The sequence below is a fragment of the Lycium barbarum genome, chromosome 12 (assembly GCF_019175385.1).
Source record: "Lycium barbarum isolate Lr01 chromosome 12, ASM1917538v2, whole genome shotgun sequence".
Lineage (NCBI taxonomy): Eukaryota > Viridiplantae > Streptophyta > Magnoliopsida > Solanales > Solanaceae > Lycium > Lycium barbarum.
Window position 1 is genome coordinate 79,672,671 of NC_083348.1, and position 15,539 is coordinate 79,688,209.

The 15,539-nt window shown below is 39.9% G+C and overlaps 1 protein-coding gene across 3 annotated transcripts in view; it reads left to right on the forward strand.

The window, feature by feature from the left end:
- The window catches only part of LOC132623758 (probable leucine-rich repeat receptor-like protein kinase At1g35710), a 68,061-nt gene that overhangs the window by 33,376 nt on the left and 19,146 nt on the right, over positions 1–15,539 (forward strand). Inside the window, exon 16 of one of the 3 annotated variants that reach the window (XM_060338573.1) lies at positions 11,345–11,674. The exons of the other annotated variants lie outside the window; for them this stretch is intronic. Within the exon in view, the coding sequence (XP_060194556.1) occupies positions 11,345–11,515 (171 nt within the window). The 3' untranslated portion in view covers positions 11,516–11,674. Of the gene's footprint in view, positions 1–11,344; positions 11,675–15,539 lie in introns of those variants that run through there. 3 annotated transcript variants of the gene reach the window in all.

Consider the following 15,539-nt stretch of genomic DNA (forward strand, 5'->3'; position numbering starts at 1 on the left):
ATGGACCTTCCCAATTCGGCGCTAGTTTCCCTTCGTGAGGGTTCTTCGTATGAAGTGTGACTGTCCTCAGTACCAAGTCCGCAATTTGAAAATGTCTGAGGTTTGTCCTCTGGTTATTATACCTTTGCATCATTTGTTTTTGTGCGACTATTCGGATATGAGCAGCTTCCATTCTTTCATCGAGATCCTAATTGACTGTCATTGCTTCATGGTTCGATTTCTCAGTGGCATAATGGAATCTAAAGCTTGGCTCACTAACCTCAACGAGTATCAAGGCCTCGGCTCCGTATACAAGGGAAAATGGAGTCTCTCCGGTGCTTGATCTTGCCATTGTGCGGTAGGCCCATTAAACCTCGGGCAGGACCTCCTTCCATCGGTGCTTGGAACCGGTCAGTCTCTTCTTTAAATTCTGCAATATGATTTTATTGGTAGACTCGGCCTGACCATTGGCGCTTGGATGGTACGGGTTGATAAGATTTTCTTAATTCTATATGCTTCAAAAAACTTGCTGACTTTGCCACCTATGAATTGCTTCCCGTTATCACATGCGATCTCTGCTGGTACCCCAAATCGACAGATTATATGGTCATAAATGAAATCAATGACCTCTTTTTCCCTGACTTTCTCGAGTGCCTGTACTTCGACCCATTTAGAGAAATAATCAGTCATAAGTAAGATAAATTACGTCTTACCTGGGGCCTATGGCAAAAGTCCCACTATATCCATGCCCCATTTCATGAATGGCCATGGGGATAGGACCGGGTGGAGCTCTTCCCCGGGTTGATGTATGGACAGGGCGTGCCTTTGGCATTCGTTACATTTTTGAATGAAGGTTTTGGCGTCCCCTTCCATCTCGTTCTAGTAGTATCTTGCTCTGATCAATTTGCGGACCAATGAATCGGCTCTCGAATGGTTTCCACAAGTGCCCTCGTGAACATCCCTCAGAACGTAGTCCCCTGGTCCTAGGCATCTCGCCAAGAGGTCGTGGAACGATCTTCGGTACAACTGGCCATCGACCAAACAAAATCTAGTTGCCTTGGTTCGGAGGGCTCTTGATTCCTTGGCATTAGATGGTAGCTTCCCGGTTTGGAGGTAGTCTATGTATTTGTTCCTCCAATCCCAAGTGAGGTTAGTTGAGTTTATCTCGGCGTGGCCGGTCTCTATAACTGATTTTCAACTGTACCACAGCTCCGGAGGCGAACCCTTCCGATTCTACCGAAGACCCCAGATTTTCCAGGGCGTCCGCTTCATTATTTTGATCATGGGGTACGTGTTCCAAAGTCTACTCCTTGAACCGGCGAAGGACAACCTGCAATTTTTCTTGTTATCTCCGCATTTTGTCATCTTTGATTTCGAAGGTTCCGTTCGTTTGGTTGACAACCAAGAGAGAATCGCACTTGGCCTCTACGATCTCGGCTCCCAAGCTTTTAGCCAGTTCTAAACCTGCAATCATAGCCTCATACTCGGCTTCGTTGTTAGTTAAATCAGCAGACCTAATAAATTGTCTTATTATGTCACTTGATGAGGGCTTGAGAACGATCCCTAGCCCGGACCCTTTCATATTAGACGCACCATCTGTGTAAAGGGTCCAGACTCCCGTGCTAGTCCCCGAGGCAAGAAGTATTTCTTTGTCGACCTCGGGGATCATGGCCGGTGCGAAATCAGCCATGAAATCCGCCAATATTTGGGATTTGATCGCAGTTCGGGGTTTGTATTCAATATCATACCCGCTAATCTCCACAGCCCACTTTGCTAGTCGGCCTGAGAGTTCGGGTTTATGCATGGCGTTCCTTAGGAGGTACGATGTTACGATGCAAATGGGGTGACACTAAAAGTAAGGTTTCAATTTTCTAGATGCACTTAATAAAGCCAAAGCGAGTTTTTCCAAATGCGAGTACCTGGTTTCGGCATCACCAAGGGTTCTACTTACATAGTAAACCGGATACTGCGCACCATTCTTCTCTCGAACCAGGACACCGCTCACCGCAATCTCGGACACCGCCAGGTATAGATACAACTGCTCGTTCGTCCTTGGTGTGTGGAGTAGGGGTGGACTTGATAAGTATCTTTTGAGTTCTGCCAAGGTCGCCTGACATTCGGGGGTCCATGCAAAATCAGTATTTTTCTTGAGCAACGAGAAGAAACGGCGACTCTTATCCGAGGATCTGGAGATGAATTGGCTCAGGGTAGCTATCCGTCCTGTTAATATTTGTACCCCTTTCATGTCGTTTATCACAGTGATATCTTCAATTGCCTTTATCTTATTCGGATTGATTTCGATTGCTCGATTTGACACCATGAATCTGAGAAACTTACCCGATCCGACTCCGAAGGCACATTTTTTCGGGTTCAGCTTCATGTTGTATTTTCTTAATATGCTGAAAGTTTCCTGCAAAAATTTCAAATGGTCCTCTGCTCGCATGGACTTAACGACTATGTTATCTATATAAACTTCCATGGATCTCCTTATTTGGTGTTCAAACAATCGGTTGACTAGTTGCTGATAGGTTGCTCCGGCATTTTTTAAGCCGAAAGGCATTACATTATAACAATATATGCCGAACCTAGTTATAAAAGAGATTTTTCTCGATCTTCCGGGTCCGTTTGTATTTGGTTGTAATCGGAATATGTATCGAGGAAACTCAGCATGTCATGACCCGCGGTAGCGTCGATCATGCGATCGATGCTGGGCAAAGGAAAGGAATTCTTTGGGCAGGCTTTGTTTAGATCTTTATAATCTACGCACATTCTAAACTTATTCCCCTTCTTGGGCACTACTACAACGTTAGCTAACCAATCTGGGTATTTTACCTGCCGAATGGACCCTATATTAAGGAGCTTGGTTACCTCGTCCTTGATGAGTGCATGCTTTACCTCAGGTTATGGCCTTCGCTTTTGTTTGACCAGGAAAAAACTCGGATCCAAGCTCAACTTCTGTGTCGTCACGTCCGGTGGGATACCTGCCATGTCTAAATGTACCAAGCAAAGCAGTCTGAGTTAATTTTAAGAAACTCAATAAATTCTTTTCTGAGCTCGGGTGTTAACCCCGTGCCCAAGTATACCTTGTTTTCTGGTAGATGGGCAAACAGTGTGACTTGCTCGAGTTCTTCAACGGTGGACTTAATGGCGTCAGAATCATCAGGCACCACAAAGGTTCTCAGTATTCCGAATTTTAACTCCTTGTCTAGCGTGTCCCCGTTCCGATCTTCCGAAGATTCCGGGACCGGGGTCTGTGATTGCTATTTGGCATTCTTCCCTTCACCCCGATCTGGTGCTTTTATAGACTTAACAGATTCTTCAACCGCGAACATTTCTTTTGCGGCCTACTGTTCACCACGGACAATTTTGATACCTTTTGGAGTCGGGAATTTCAACACCTGATGCATAGTCGAGGGAACCGCTCTTACGAGATGAATTCACGGTCTGCCCAGCAATGCATTATATCCTATATCCCCTTCTGTCATGTAAAATTTCACCTGCTGCGTAGTTCCTGCCATACTGATCGGTATAGTGATCTCACCTTTAGTCGTTTCGTATGCCGTGTTGAATCCATTGAGGACTTATATGGCTGGCACGATCTGATCTAGTAGTCCCAGCTGTTTGACGACTCTCCCTCAGATGATATTAGCCGAGCTACCTTGATCAATCAGCACACGTTTAGTTCTAAAATTATTGACAAGGACAGCTATTACCAGTGCGTCATTATGCGGCTGGGCGATGCCTTCCATGTCCTCGTCATCGAACGTGATGGGGCCATCGAGGTCATCGTTTTGGATACGTTTTTCCCTCGTTATGAAAATTTTCGTGCGCTTTATAACCGGTCCCATAGGAACGACAGTTCCTCCCATGATCATGTGTATCACCTGATGGGGCTCTTCCGACCTATCCTGCTTGTTGGAATCCAGGTTTTTTAAAATGGATTTTTGCTCGTTCACTTAAGAATTCTCGAAGATGCCCCAAATTGAACAGACGGGCCACCTCTTCCCTCAGCTTTTGGCAATCCTCGATTTGATGACCGTGAGTATATGATACTTACAAATAAAACTTTTGTCCTGCTACTCCGGGTCAGATTGGATTGGCCTCGGATGCCTTGTTTCTTTGTTTCGGATAACGGCTACCGCTAAAGTTGCTACATTGACGCAAAAGTTGTACTCGGATAACCTCAGAGTTTCTCTGTTTCCCGGAACTATATCGACAACATTTCTGTTTACCAATCCACGGTTGTTTGGACCTTGATCATTGCTTCGATTGCTTCTCCTATCGTTCTTGCCCGATTCGTTGTTACGCCCATTCCCCCTTTGATCGAGCGGGTGCGGCTAGTATCTGTCATATGACGATCTGGAATCTCGATCCATCACTCTCCTTGTGCGATCACTTCCTTTACCGGAATTCCACGACACTGAAGCGGCCCTCAGAATCTTATCGTCTTCGACCCTGATTTTCGACTGATATTTGTTATGCACATCAGCCTAGGCGATTGCCGGGTACTCTATCAAGATTTGTTTCAATTCCATAGATGTGATCGAGCTCCTCGAGTTGAGCCCCTGGGTGAAAGCCTGAACGGCCCAATCATCAGTAACTGGAGGCAAGTCTATGCACTCCATTTGAAATCGAGTCACAAACTCGCGGAAGGTCTCGTCATCTCATTGCTTGACGTTGAATAAATTCGAATTTCGGGTTTCGACCTTGATAGCCCCGCGTGGGCCTTAGCGAAAGCATCAGCGAGCATGGCAAATGAATCAATCGAGTGCTTGGGCAAGTTATGATACTAAATCATAGCTCCCTTCGACAAAGTTTTCCCGAATTTCTTAAGTAGCACTGATTCCCTTTCGTCATTGGCGAGGTCGTTGCCCTTGATAGCGCACGTATATGCAATCACATGCTCATTTGGGTCTGTTGTCCCGTTGTACTTCGGGATATCGGGCATGCGAAATTTCTTGGGGATTTTCATCAGCGCCGCACTTGGCGGAAATGGCATTTGAACAAACTTTTTCGAATCCGGTCCCTTTAACACCGGCGGAGCCCCCGGGATTTGATCGACCCTCGAGTTGTAGTTCTTTACCTTCTTATCGTTCGCCTCTATCTTCTTTTTATCGAATTCGACCCATTTGGTCAATTCTTCGAGCATTCTTTTCAATTCGATACTTTGTCCGAGGAGGCCCTCGTTACCCCGCGAGGCATGTCTCTCCTCTGTATCCTGGGTCTGTTCCGATGGGGCAACATTGGGTGCCTGACCCCGATTTTGCAATTGCACTATGATCTTTTGCTGGGCCTGCAACTGAGCCATGGCCATGTCTAACTGGTTCTGGAGCTTTTGTAGCATGGCCCCGTTGTTCTCACCGACCGATACGTTGCCCACCGACGACCCGACCTGAGCAGGATTAACGGGGGGCGCGTTGTTGTTTGGTACGTCCTCGTCGTCATGCTCGTGATGGCTTGGTTCCACTTGGAAGTTGACAGAATGTGAATTCGACATTTCCGGTACACCTGAAATCAAACCCTAAAGAACAAGTGTAAAATATCGAGTGTGACCAGAATGTTATATTGAACCGCCACTACTATCTAAGGCCCCCGGTGGGCGCCAAGCTGTTTAACTTTAAAACGTAGAACAATTAAATTTATACGAGATATCAAAGATATGTGACTAAATTCAATTAACGATTTAAATAGCGAGATGTGTAAAGAAAGCGGACAAAGAATCAGATCTAACCAAGTGATGGATACGTATAGCCTCGGGCTAAGAGACCGAGGTCGATATCCTTTTCGTTACGAGCTCTCATGAGGTACAAATAAAATGAAACTCAAGAACAGATGGGAATTGATTTGATAAAATTCTTATGATTGTTGAGATGGACTATTTCTCTCCTTGCTGTTGCCAACCCCCTTCATGAATGATAACCTCATCTTTATATAGTAGAGGAGTTTCAAACCTAGTTCAATTCTAAATAAAGCAAGTAAATTTGGTGACAGCTGTATCGCCGAGATCGACGTCGAAATATCCGGGTGAGGACGGATATTTCGGTCTTCTGATAATGGCAGTCAATCGCCCTTCCTTTATCGCCTCATCCTTGCCCGAGCTCGAGACCTCGTTCCCGGTGAGAAGATCGTGTTGTGTCCGAGCATAATCATGACGACGGGAAACCGAGCGTGCCTGTGTCCTCGGTTTTACCCGTATACAAAGTGTCGCAAGGCTCCTAACAAAACCGACTCAAGGGAGGCAAATGTACACATCCATACATCCTCATTGAAAAGGCTGGTTACAATATTCTAATCCTACTCATTCGTAGAATACAAAATGCATAGGCGCGTCTTTGTCACTCTTAACACCCGCCTTTCAAAAAGGAATATGTATATTCAAAAAATAGATTAGAAGGATGGGGATAAGGAAGATAAAGGCTCTTGTTTTGGTTAATGGAAAATGTGCAAGCTTAAATGCTGAGGTGAAGAGAAAAAAGTTTCACCCACTGCTGAGAATGTGCCAAAGTTTTTTCTCTGCTCTCTCCATTTCCAAACTCCGGCTTATTTTTTTTTTCTCTCTTCTTCTGGTGAAGCTCCTATTCTTGCCTAGTTATGGATCACAGAGTTTCATGGGGAGCGAAAGACTTTTGAGTTAATTAGCATTAGTTAGGAAGTCGAAAGGTGGTTTATTCTTACAGAGCGAAATGGGAGATTTCATGAGCAAAATAAAAATTGATGACAGCAATCTCTGATGGGTATTCGGTCCGGTAATAAATGCAGAAAATGGGGCAGGAAGGTACAAGCGTACACCTTCAAAGTTGTCCAAAACTTTAACTGATATGATATGGATGTTTGTAAGAATGTTTAAACTGCAGTTATTATCCATCTGAGTAGTTATAACAAACGATGGGGGAGCATAGCTGGAAAGATATAAGGATTTGGGGGGGAAAATGTATATTGGAGGTTTTATCTCTACATAGATTAGTCTAAATCATATATGGAACCGGCGAGGCTTTTGCAATGACAGCAAGTATGAAAACCAGTGCCGATGCAAGGCTAGGTACACTCGTGGGAGAGCATGAAAATGAACATTTCCTTTTGAAATGTCTCATAGGCCACCTCAGTGATCCATTCAATTTAAGTCCAAACGCAAAGGTGATTCAGAAATGGTTCATAAGTGGATGGCAAATTACCGCTGGTCTTCGAAGTCATCCTCATCAATCATGATCAGTTTCTATCCGAGCTTCTGTCCAGGCAAGAAGCAAGCAGAGTCAAAACAAGCGATTGGGTCTTGGAAAGGAAGAAGATTGATTTTGGAGTAGTGACCTCTGGTCACAGTGAGGAAATTCACGGCAATAATCCAGAACATAGGTGGTGAGGACTTTTGGAATTTCTATTCACGCGTGGTCTTCATCGGATGCAAATGTGGTGGATTCTTGAGAATTGACGAGGACATGAAGCATAGGATGCATATGTATTGGGTTCGCATTAGGTGGGATGACTAGTTTATCTGGCAATCAAAGTTTAGCCACCATTTCAGATATAATTGGAAAATAGTCACTTTTTAAGGCGAAAATAGCATCTGGACAAAAATACTCTTAGTTAGAATATGGAATAACTCCAACATATGATGCTGGAATTTGAAGGGGACAAGGCATCAATACCCTCCTCAATTATACCCAGAGTTCCAACGACACATCTTTTCTTTTCAGGGGTTCTTTTATCCCCTGAACTTTTTAAAAACAGAATAGCTACTATCCTGAAACTGGATATCTAAACTCTTATGGGAGAGTGACATACACTCTCCATGCCACATATATTTTTATTTTTTTGTTTTTAATTCTTTTCGCTTACATGGCAATTTTTTTAAAAAATTTGAATTTTGTTTTAAAAAAATGAAAAATGGATTTTTTTTTAAATCTGAAAATTTGATATTTTTCTTAAAACCCATTTTTTTAGAAAAAAAAAATCTGAAAAACTAGATTTTCTAATTCAAAATATACGGAAAAATGATTTTTTTTTTAATATGAAAACTGTTTTTTTTTTTTTTTAAAAGAAAGTCCTAAAAAATCCAGGTTTTCATGATTTCATTTTTCTAGGACACGTTTTGTTTTCCAAATAAAATCTGGATTATTTTTAAAAAAATCTAGAAAAAGTGTTTTTTTTTTTAAAGAGTGAAAAAACTGGATTTTTATAAAAAATCTGGAAAAACTAATAATTTTTTTAAAATGTGGAAAACCCCTTTTTTTAAAAGTAAATATGGAAAACTAGATTGTTTTTCATAGAAAGAAAAAAATAATCAGTTTTTCAGATTTAAAAAGTCCATATTTTTTAATAAGAAAACTCAGTTTTCCAGATTTGTTTTCTAAAAAACGGATTTTACACATTTTTTAAAAAAAGTTCAGTTTTCCATATTTTAAGAAAATACAGATTTTTTAATAATAAAAAAAAGTTTTTCCACCTTTTTAATAAAAAGAATCAGTTTAGAAAAAACTTTAAGCTTTAATGATAATTAATTCGGTGTAATTAAATGTGAAGTACCCAATTAAAAAATGACACCTGTATTAGTTAATCAGATTTTATCTTTTTCACTCTCCCAAAGAGAGTGAAATACTCTCTTCTTGTCACGTCAGGGCTTAGGGTGGCATTTTTTATATTTTAAAAAAGTTTAAGGGGGTAATATGACCCTTGAACAGGAAAGTTGTGTCGCTGGAACTTTGAGTATAGTTCAGGGGTATTGAAGCCTTATCCCAATTTGAAGCTTTGACAAGTGAAACTCCAGCACAATATGCTGGAGTTCAAAAAAGCTCCCTAGAAGTGAAACTCCCAACACAATGTAATGGAGTTTGGAGCTTTTACGAGTAAAATTCCATTACACTATGCTGGAGTTCCTAGCACATTGTGCATTAAGAAATTATTAGTTCAGTTATTGGTCAAAATCGTAACTTTTAGAATCTAATTTCACACTTCACTAACCAATTAGTTGAAGTAAAACCAAAAGGGAAAGAAAAAGTATTAGATAAGCATCAACTAGTAATTGTTGCCTTCGTTGTCGTAGGGTAACTCTGGTGAAATGATACAGGTGACATCTGAAGTGATTCAAAATGGCAAAGTTAGAAACTAGTGCAGGATCATCATCCAAATAAGCCAGTAACGAAATGTGCAAGTCTACACGATGATGTATAATAAAAAAATTGATGGAAAGAATAAGAAATACACAGAATGTAAATATACTTGCAACGTGAAGAGATAACGAGTCGGTGAAGTTTGATGCCTAAAAAATTGCAAACTAGTGTATTACTCCATCATTCTTTCCTTGAGTTCTCGGGTATAGAACCATGAAATCCAAGACTTTCCTTGAATTCTCAGTTGTTGTAGAATCACTAACTCTATGACTTTTTCCTTGAGTTCTCTGCGGTAGACCCACGACTCTGGAACTCCTTCCTTGAGCTCTCAGTTGTAGTAATACAACGAACTCCATGACTCTTTCCTTGCGTTCTCAGTTGTAGAACCATGGATTCTATGACAATATCCTTGAGTTCTCAGTTGGATAGGATCACAAACTCCAGGACTCTTTCCTGGAATTTTCAATCATATAACCACTAACTCCAAGACTCTTTCCTGGAGTATTGTTCAACCGCGTCAGTTTTTTTTTTTTTTTTTCAAGAGATAAGCTTAGTTTACTTTTCATCACAATTTTGAGACGAAAGTTTGATGTCAGTTGCTTCACTCTCATTATTATGGAGTCTCCAGTATCATTATTACATGGTGCTTCTATTCAAGGTGAATGTAATCCAGTTTATAATAGTTTTTCGAATCATAATACCTTTTGGCTACAAAGATTCACAACCTATTTGTGGAGTTCCCGCATGCCTGTATGATACACTAATGTGGGGTGGAGTAGCTTCTGGCAACTGCAGATAATGTAAAATTAGACAAAAGAAGAACCAATGCACAAGAAACAGAAGCGGAGAAAAAAAAAAAAAAAGCATAATTTGGTCCATGTAAGTAGATCAGATACAAATTTATCCTCCTATGCAGACATGCCATCTGTGAAGCTCTTCCGCTGACATGGTATGATGGAGGTTCCTGTGCTCGTTAATACTCAAACCTACTCTTAACGAAACCTCGAACTGGACCGAAATTACTAGAGAAAATTACATCCTTAGTCATTATGAACATAAGTATCACAACCAAATTACTATGGCAAAGGCATGCAAGGCTTTGGTGTTAGTTTTTGGCCTACTGGCCATTTACTAATATTTGCTAAATTCTTTTTTTTTTTTTAAATAGAGGAAGATATTTTTATAAAATTTCCATTAACGTGGAAATTAATCGCATGGTCCCTCTCCCTGCCTGTTAAAAGAGAATAACCTACTAAAACACCCCGACGAGGGGCATGACGGGTACCCGACCGTAGCGACTGATTACCACCTGGCGTGTACTGACATAATCTAAATTCAACTATCTTGGCTTGAAATGTGAGCTCACTATAACATAGAAAAACACTTGCATGCAGAAAAGGTAGCCCGTATTTATGTATTTATGTACATGAATTTTATATCTATATTCGTTATTGTATTCCTAATCTTCCATTACGGTTATTAGGAATCCCAGCTTAATCCATGAATCATGAATTCTTCCTCATGTGTTCTCATGATGTTTATATGAAACTTTATGATTCTATCTAGCAAGTTACAAGCATGTTTTCAAGTCAATTATATATATGATTACGAACTATTGCGATTACTCATGAATCAAGAACATGTTTGCAAGACTATGACAAGTTATCTTATGAAACTATATTTCAAGTTATTTCATGAAACCATGTTTACAAGTTATTTCATGAAACCATGTTTACAAGTTATTTTCGTGAAGTCATGATTACAAGACAAGTACAAGTTAATTCACGAAAATCATGGGATTCTTAGCCAACTATATCATGTTCATGTTTTTGGGAGTTGCACGAATTACCGAGAAGGCTCAGATAGCCTGAAACTATGTAGCCATCATAGGACAATGATCGCTCCGCCCAGTTAGGACGATACCTTAATTTTACACTGAATGGATCCATCAGGCACGTTAACACCTTATACCCTGGCAAGGTATAGGGGCTCTGCTGGTCCGGCGAGGTACCAGACTCCACGTATCCACGTGGTGATATCACATGTCGGTCTATGAAATGCTCTCCCTACTTATCATGTTTTACTTATGTTATATATATACATATGTACTCATGCTCATGTTCATGTCCAGGTTTTCAGTTTAAGTTCTTATCATGTTAATCCATGTCCCATGTTGTTTCTTTCGGTTGCTTTACATACCAGTACATTCAATGTGCTGACGTCCCCTTTTATTGCCCGGGGGCCTGCATTTCACGATGCAGGTACGGATTTACAGGACGATGCTTCTGCTCATTAGGATTTGCACGTACCAACTTATTGGTGAGCCCCATCTCATTCGGGATTTAGACATTGTCTTTCTTTATTTAGTTTTGCATCTAAAGGTATGCTGGGGGCCTTGTCCCAGTAAGTATGTTTTCCAGTCAGGCTCATGATAGAGGTTTCATAGACTAGACAAGTCAATTATGTCATGTCAGACATTCGGAGTCGTATAACCATTTTGGCTCATTCATGTTATTTCTGCACTTATGTTTAAACAAGTATTTTTTATTAAGTATTATGACTTACTACGTGTTATAAAGGCTCATCATGCATTCACGTTATATTCCGCTTATGTTATGTATCATGATGATTCAGCAAGCCATGTGGTTCGCTCGGTCACATGCAGTCAGGCACCGAATGCCGTGTTACGTTCAGGCCATGGTTCGGGGCGTGACAGATGGGTCGTGGGTAGGTGGGGTGGGGGGGATGGGGTGATGGTGGGTGGGTTGTGAGGTGGGGGGTAGATGGGTAGTAGTGGGGGTTGGGGTTGATGTGGTGGGTGGTGGAGTAGGGGCGGGGTGGAGCAGGTGGTAAAAATTATATATACAAAATACCTCTTAATGATATTAAGATTTTGTTCAAGATTTTAATGATTAAGATCTATTCAGACCAAATAAGTGTTTAGATCTTAATGTAAACAAATACACTTAATGGTCTAAGGTCTGAACTATTCAGATTTAGACCTCCATTAAGTGCAAACAAATGAGGCGTTAGTAAATTCTCTCATCTCTCTCTCTTTTAAACTGGTCGGGTCAGTCCACATGGGTGACCCACAAGCCAAACCCAAATATCCAACGGCTCCATCTCGTCCTTTCATGTTCTTAGACATAAATAATGGAGTAATCACTTTGGAAACTGCCTAGAATACATATGCTTCTTCAAATAAGGAGTTATATTATCAAAATGAAAATTATAGTCCATCAATCATGCACCATAAAACAGAAAATAACTTATTGTAAAACAAAAAGATAGCAAAAATTCAACATCACATTCGATTCTTGAAATAAAAGAAACGTGATAGTTTACCTCTTGTCGGCTCCTGAAGAGAAACTTTCTTGCGAAGGGCTCTAGTACAACTTCCCCTAGAACTTGAAGATATTTGTGACACAATCAGTAGATAGAATTTTTGTTATGTCAACAGCTTGTAGAAGCCTCGCAAAATCCTTAACTTGGTCCCTAACGCACAGTGATAAGAGACTGGAGTAATTTTTTGCAACATGTTCAACATCGTGAGATTCTAAATTATGGCATTAGTGCAGAGATAGCCTCTGCCAGAGCTCATCATGAGATGAACTTAAGAATAATTTGTGAGATTCTAAGATGTCACCTCATTTCAAAGACAGACTGTAAATTCATCAAAATTTTGCAAATGCATCACAAACATAATGTACAGTAAACATGAATAAAAAGAAATATACAACTCAATCATCTTAGTCACCAATCATAGAAGTGCAAGGAACCACAAGTTACTTCTGATATCCACCACGACCAAACAATTAGATTATCCAAACTAAACCAGCAATAGGGCATGTGTCAAGTAAATTGCAAATCTTGAAACGCGGATTTATCGGCACCATCATAAAGAGAAAGATGGTAGATTTCATCTTCATCAGCTTTAGTCGAAAGCAACATCCCAGTAAGCTAAAATCTTGCAAGTGAATCAGCATTTCTATCTATGATGAGCACATAGTACAAATCAAACTCATGTACCATGCCAAAATCAATAAAATACATAAGAATTGGACCATCGCTCTCCTCTTCTACTTGAAAACCCTGTCCCTTCATTGATTTAAGAAGTTGATAAACCTTTGAAAGCTGCTTCAACGACACCTCTTCATCGGTAATTTCTCTAGTCCTCTCTATACAGAATCTTATTAGAACGTTATATTCTTTCAGGCCAGTTCTTGTCTCAATTTACCAAACACTTTAGTGGTACTATCGCTTCCTCTTCTTTCTGTTAATCTTATTAATCGCGCTTCTTTATTTCTATTTATTGTTTTTTGTAAAGCTGTTGTGCCTCATTTTCTGGTGAGAGGACTGTTTCGGATGAATGTTTTCCTTATCCTTCTACACATAATGGTGCCTGATTACACATACAAGAAGAAAGGATGATATCATGATTATATCATAATCATTTACTAATATCTAGCGTGAAAATGCCAAACCATAGGACTTGGCTTTGAGTACTCAAATTAAGAAGGGGAGGATAAATTTATCCCGGGACTGGTCCAGCTAAAGGTGTCCTAAACATCATCTATCTCTTAGGTACAAAATTCTTTGACTATGATAGATAAAACTTTCATGGAGCATTTTGTACACCATTTCTTCTTCTTCCTTTTTCTAAGCACCCCGACATCCCACCAAAGTCTTGTTTATATCGAAGCCAGAGAATATAACATATGCTTTAATTCTAATTTGTAGCATCTGCCATATTTTTCAGTTAATCATGGTTAAAACTTATGCTGACACAAGAAAAATCAGATCTAGTTCACATTAGATGCATTCCAAGCAGTATCTCTTTTAATCCAGAAAGAGCAGTAATTATCTAGTGTCAATAAACAAACAGCAAGAACACATTCAATACCTTGTATGCATAGGCACAAAACTTCAGTTGTCAACTTGGTGGCATCTACCATGCACGTTTATTAACTACTTGAGTAATTTCTGTTGGCAATAGTGGACGCACCAAGTGCTTTATTCCGAGAGAAGTACGCAATAATATTCTTGCTAAGGCTGGAACCCTAGCTTTTCCTAGTTCCGAAGAGGACAACGGTGATAAAATGGATTAACAAAAATTTCTATAAGATCATATTTTGTTCCTCTTGACTTCGGCAATGGTAGCCATTGACATGGATTGTGGAGAAAGCAAGAGCAAAACGTAAGGCTGGGAAGAAGAAGAATAGACGGAGAGTAGTTACGAAAGTAAAAACTTGCCTCTTCGTATTTTGGTTTAACTTAGAAGACGTGACTCTTCCTATATTTTAATAAGCTGGGAAATTGATTTAAATAAGGGAAAAGTCTAAAAATTGGAGAGAAAAGGTAACTAAAAATCCTGATTTTTGAGGACGCCACATCAACAGGCCTATGTCCCTGCTTTATAAAATGATTGTTCCTCCAAAAAATGCAAAGCCTCCTTTGTGGAGATAAACCTTAAACTTCATAACATAAGAGAACGTGAACAAACAATTCTTCCTTCACAACTTCAGCTCTTGGAGAAATTTCAACAATTGTTAGCTGCACAAAGTTCTCCTCAGATTCTATGACTAAATCACCCGTAAGGATCTTTCCCCCCTGCACATCATTCATTTCATGAAACAGAATTATAACACGTTTATTTTTAAGCAAAGAGAGAAAGTCCCTATCAAGAACAGTAAGCAATTTAGTTTATTACTTCTGGAGTAATAGACAGTGCCAAATGCTAAAGTATAGACTCACCAGCCAACACAATTGCCGCAGACTAATGCAATACATGCACTCTGTCCTGGATAGTCACATTATACATAGTTTAGAACAAACTAAGATGGCAAAATTGTCCATTATCAAACTTTAACATGGAAATTGGATGGAAACATCTAATATAAAGCAGGAGTGTGTGCAACGCACCAATTTTCACATCGTAAACAATAAGGGATATTGTTTTATTTTGCCGAATGCCTCACCGAAAGGAAAGTAAAATACGATAGAACAAATGAAGAATATCTAATATAAAGCAGGAGCGTGTGCTACGCACCAATTTTCACACCTTAAACAATAAAGGATATTGTTTTATTTTGACGAATGCTTCACCGAAAGGAAATTAAGATACGATAGAATGAATGAAGAATATCTAATATAAAGCAGGAGCATGTGCTACTTACCAATTTTCACATCGTAAACAATAAAGCATATTGATTTATTTTGACGAATGCTTCACCGAAAGGAAAATAAGATACGATAGAACGAATGAAAAATACCATCTCAACATTCAAGACATGTCGTACACAGAGTTAGGCAGGAAAAATAGTAAATAAGGTACCATGTCACTAAGAAAGCTTTTACCGGCAAAGTGCATAAAACTGTCACCAAGAGCCGAAAACAAACTCAGCAAAATGAACTACTCCCTCCGCCCCGAAAGTTTTTTTTTTTTTTTTTTTTTTG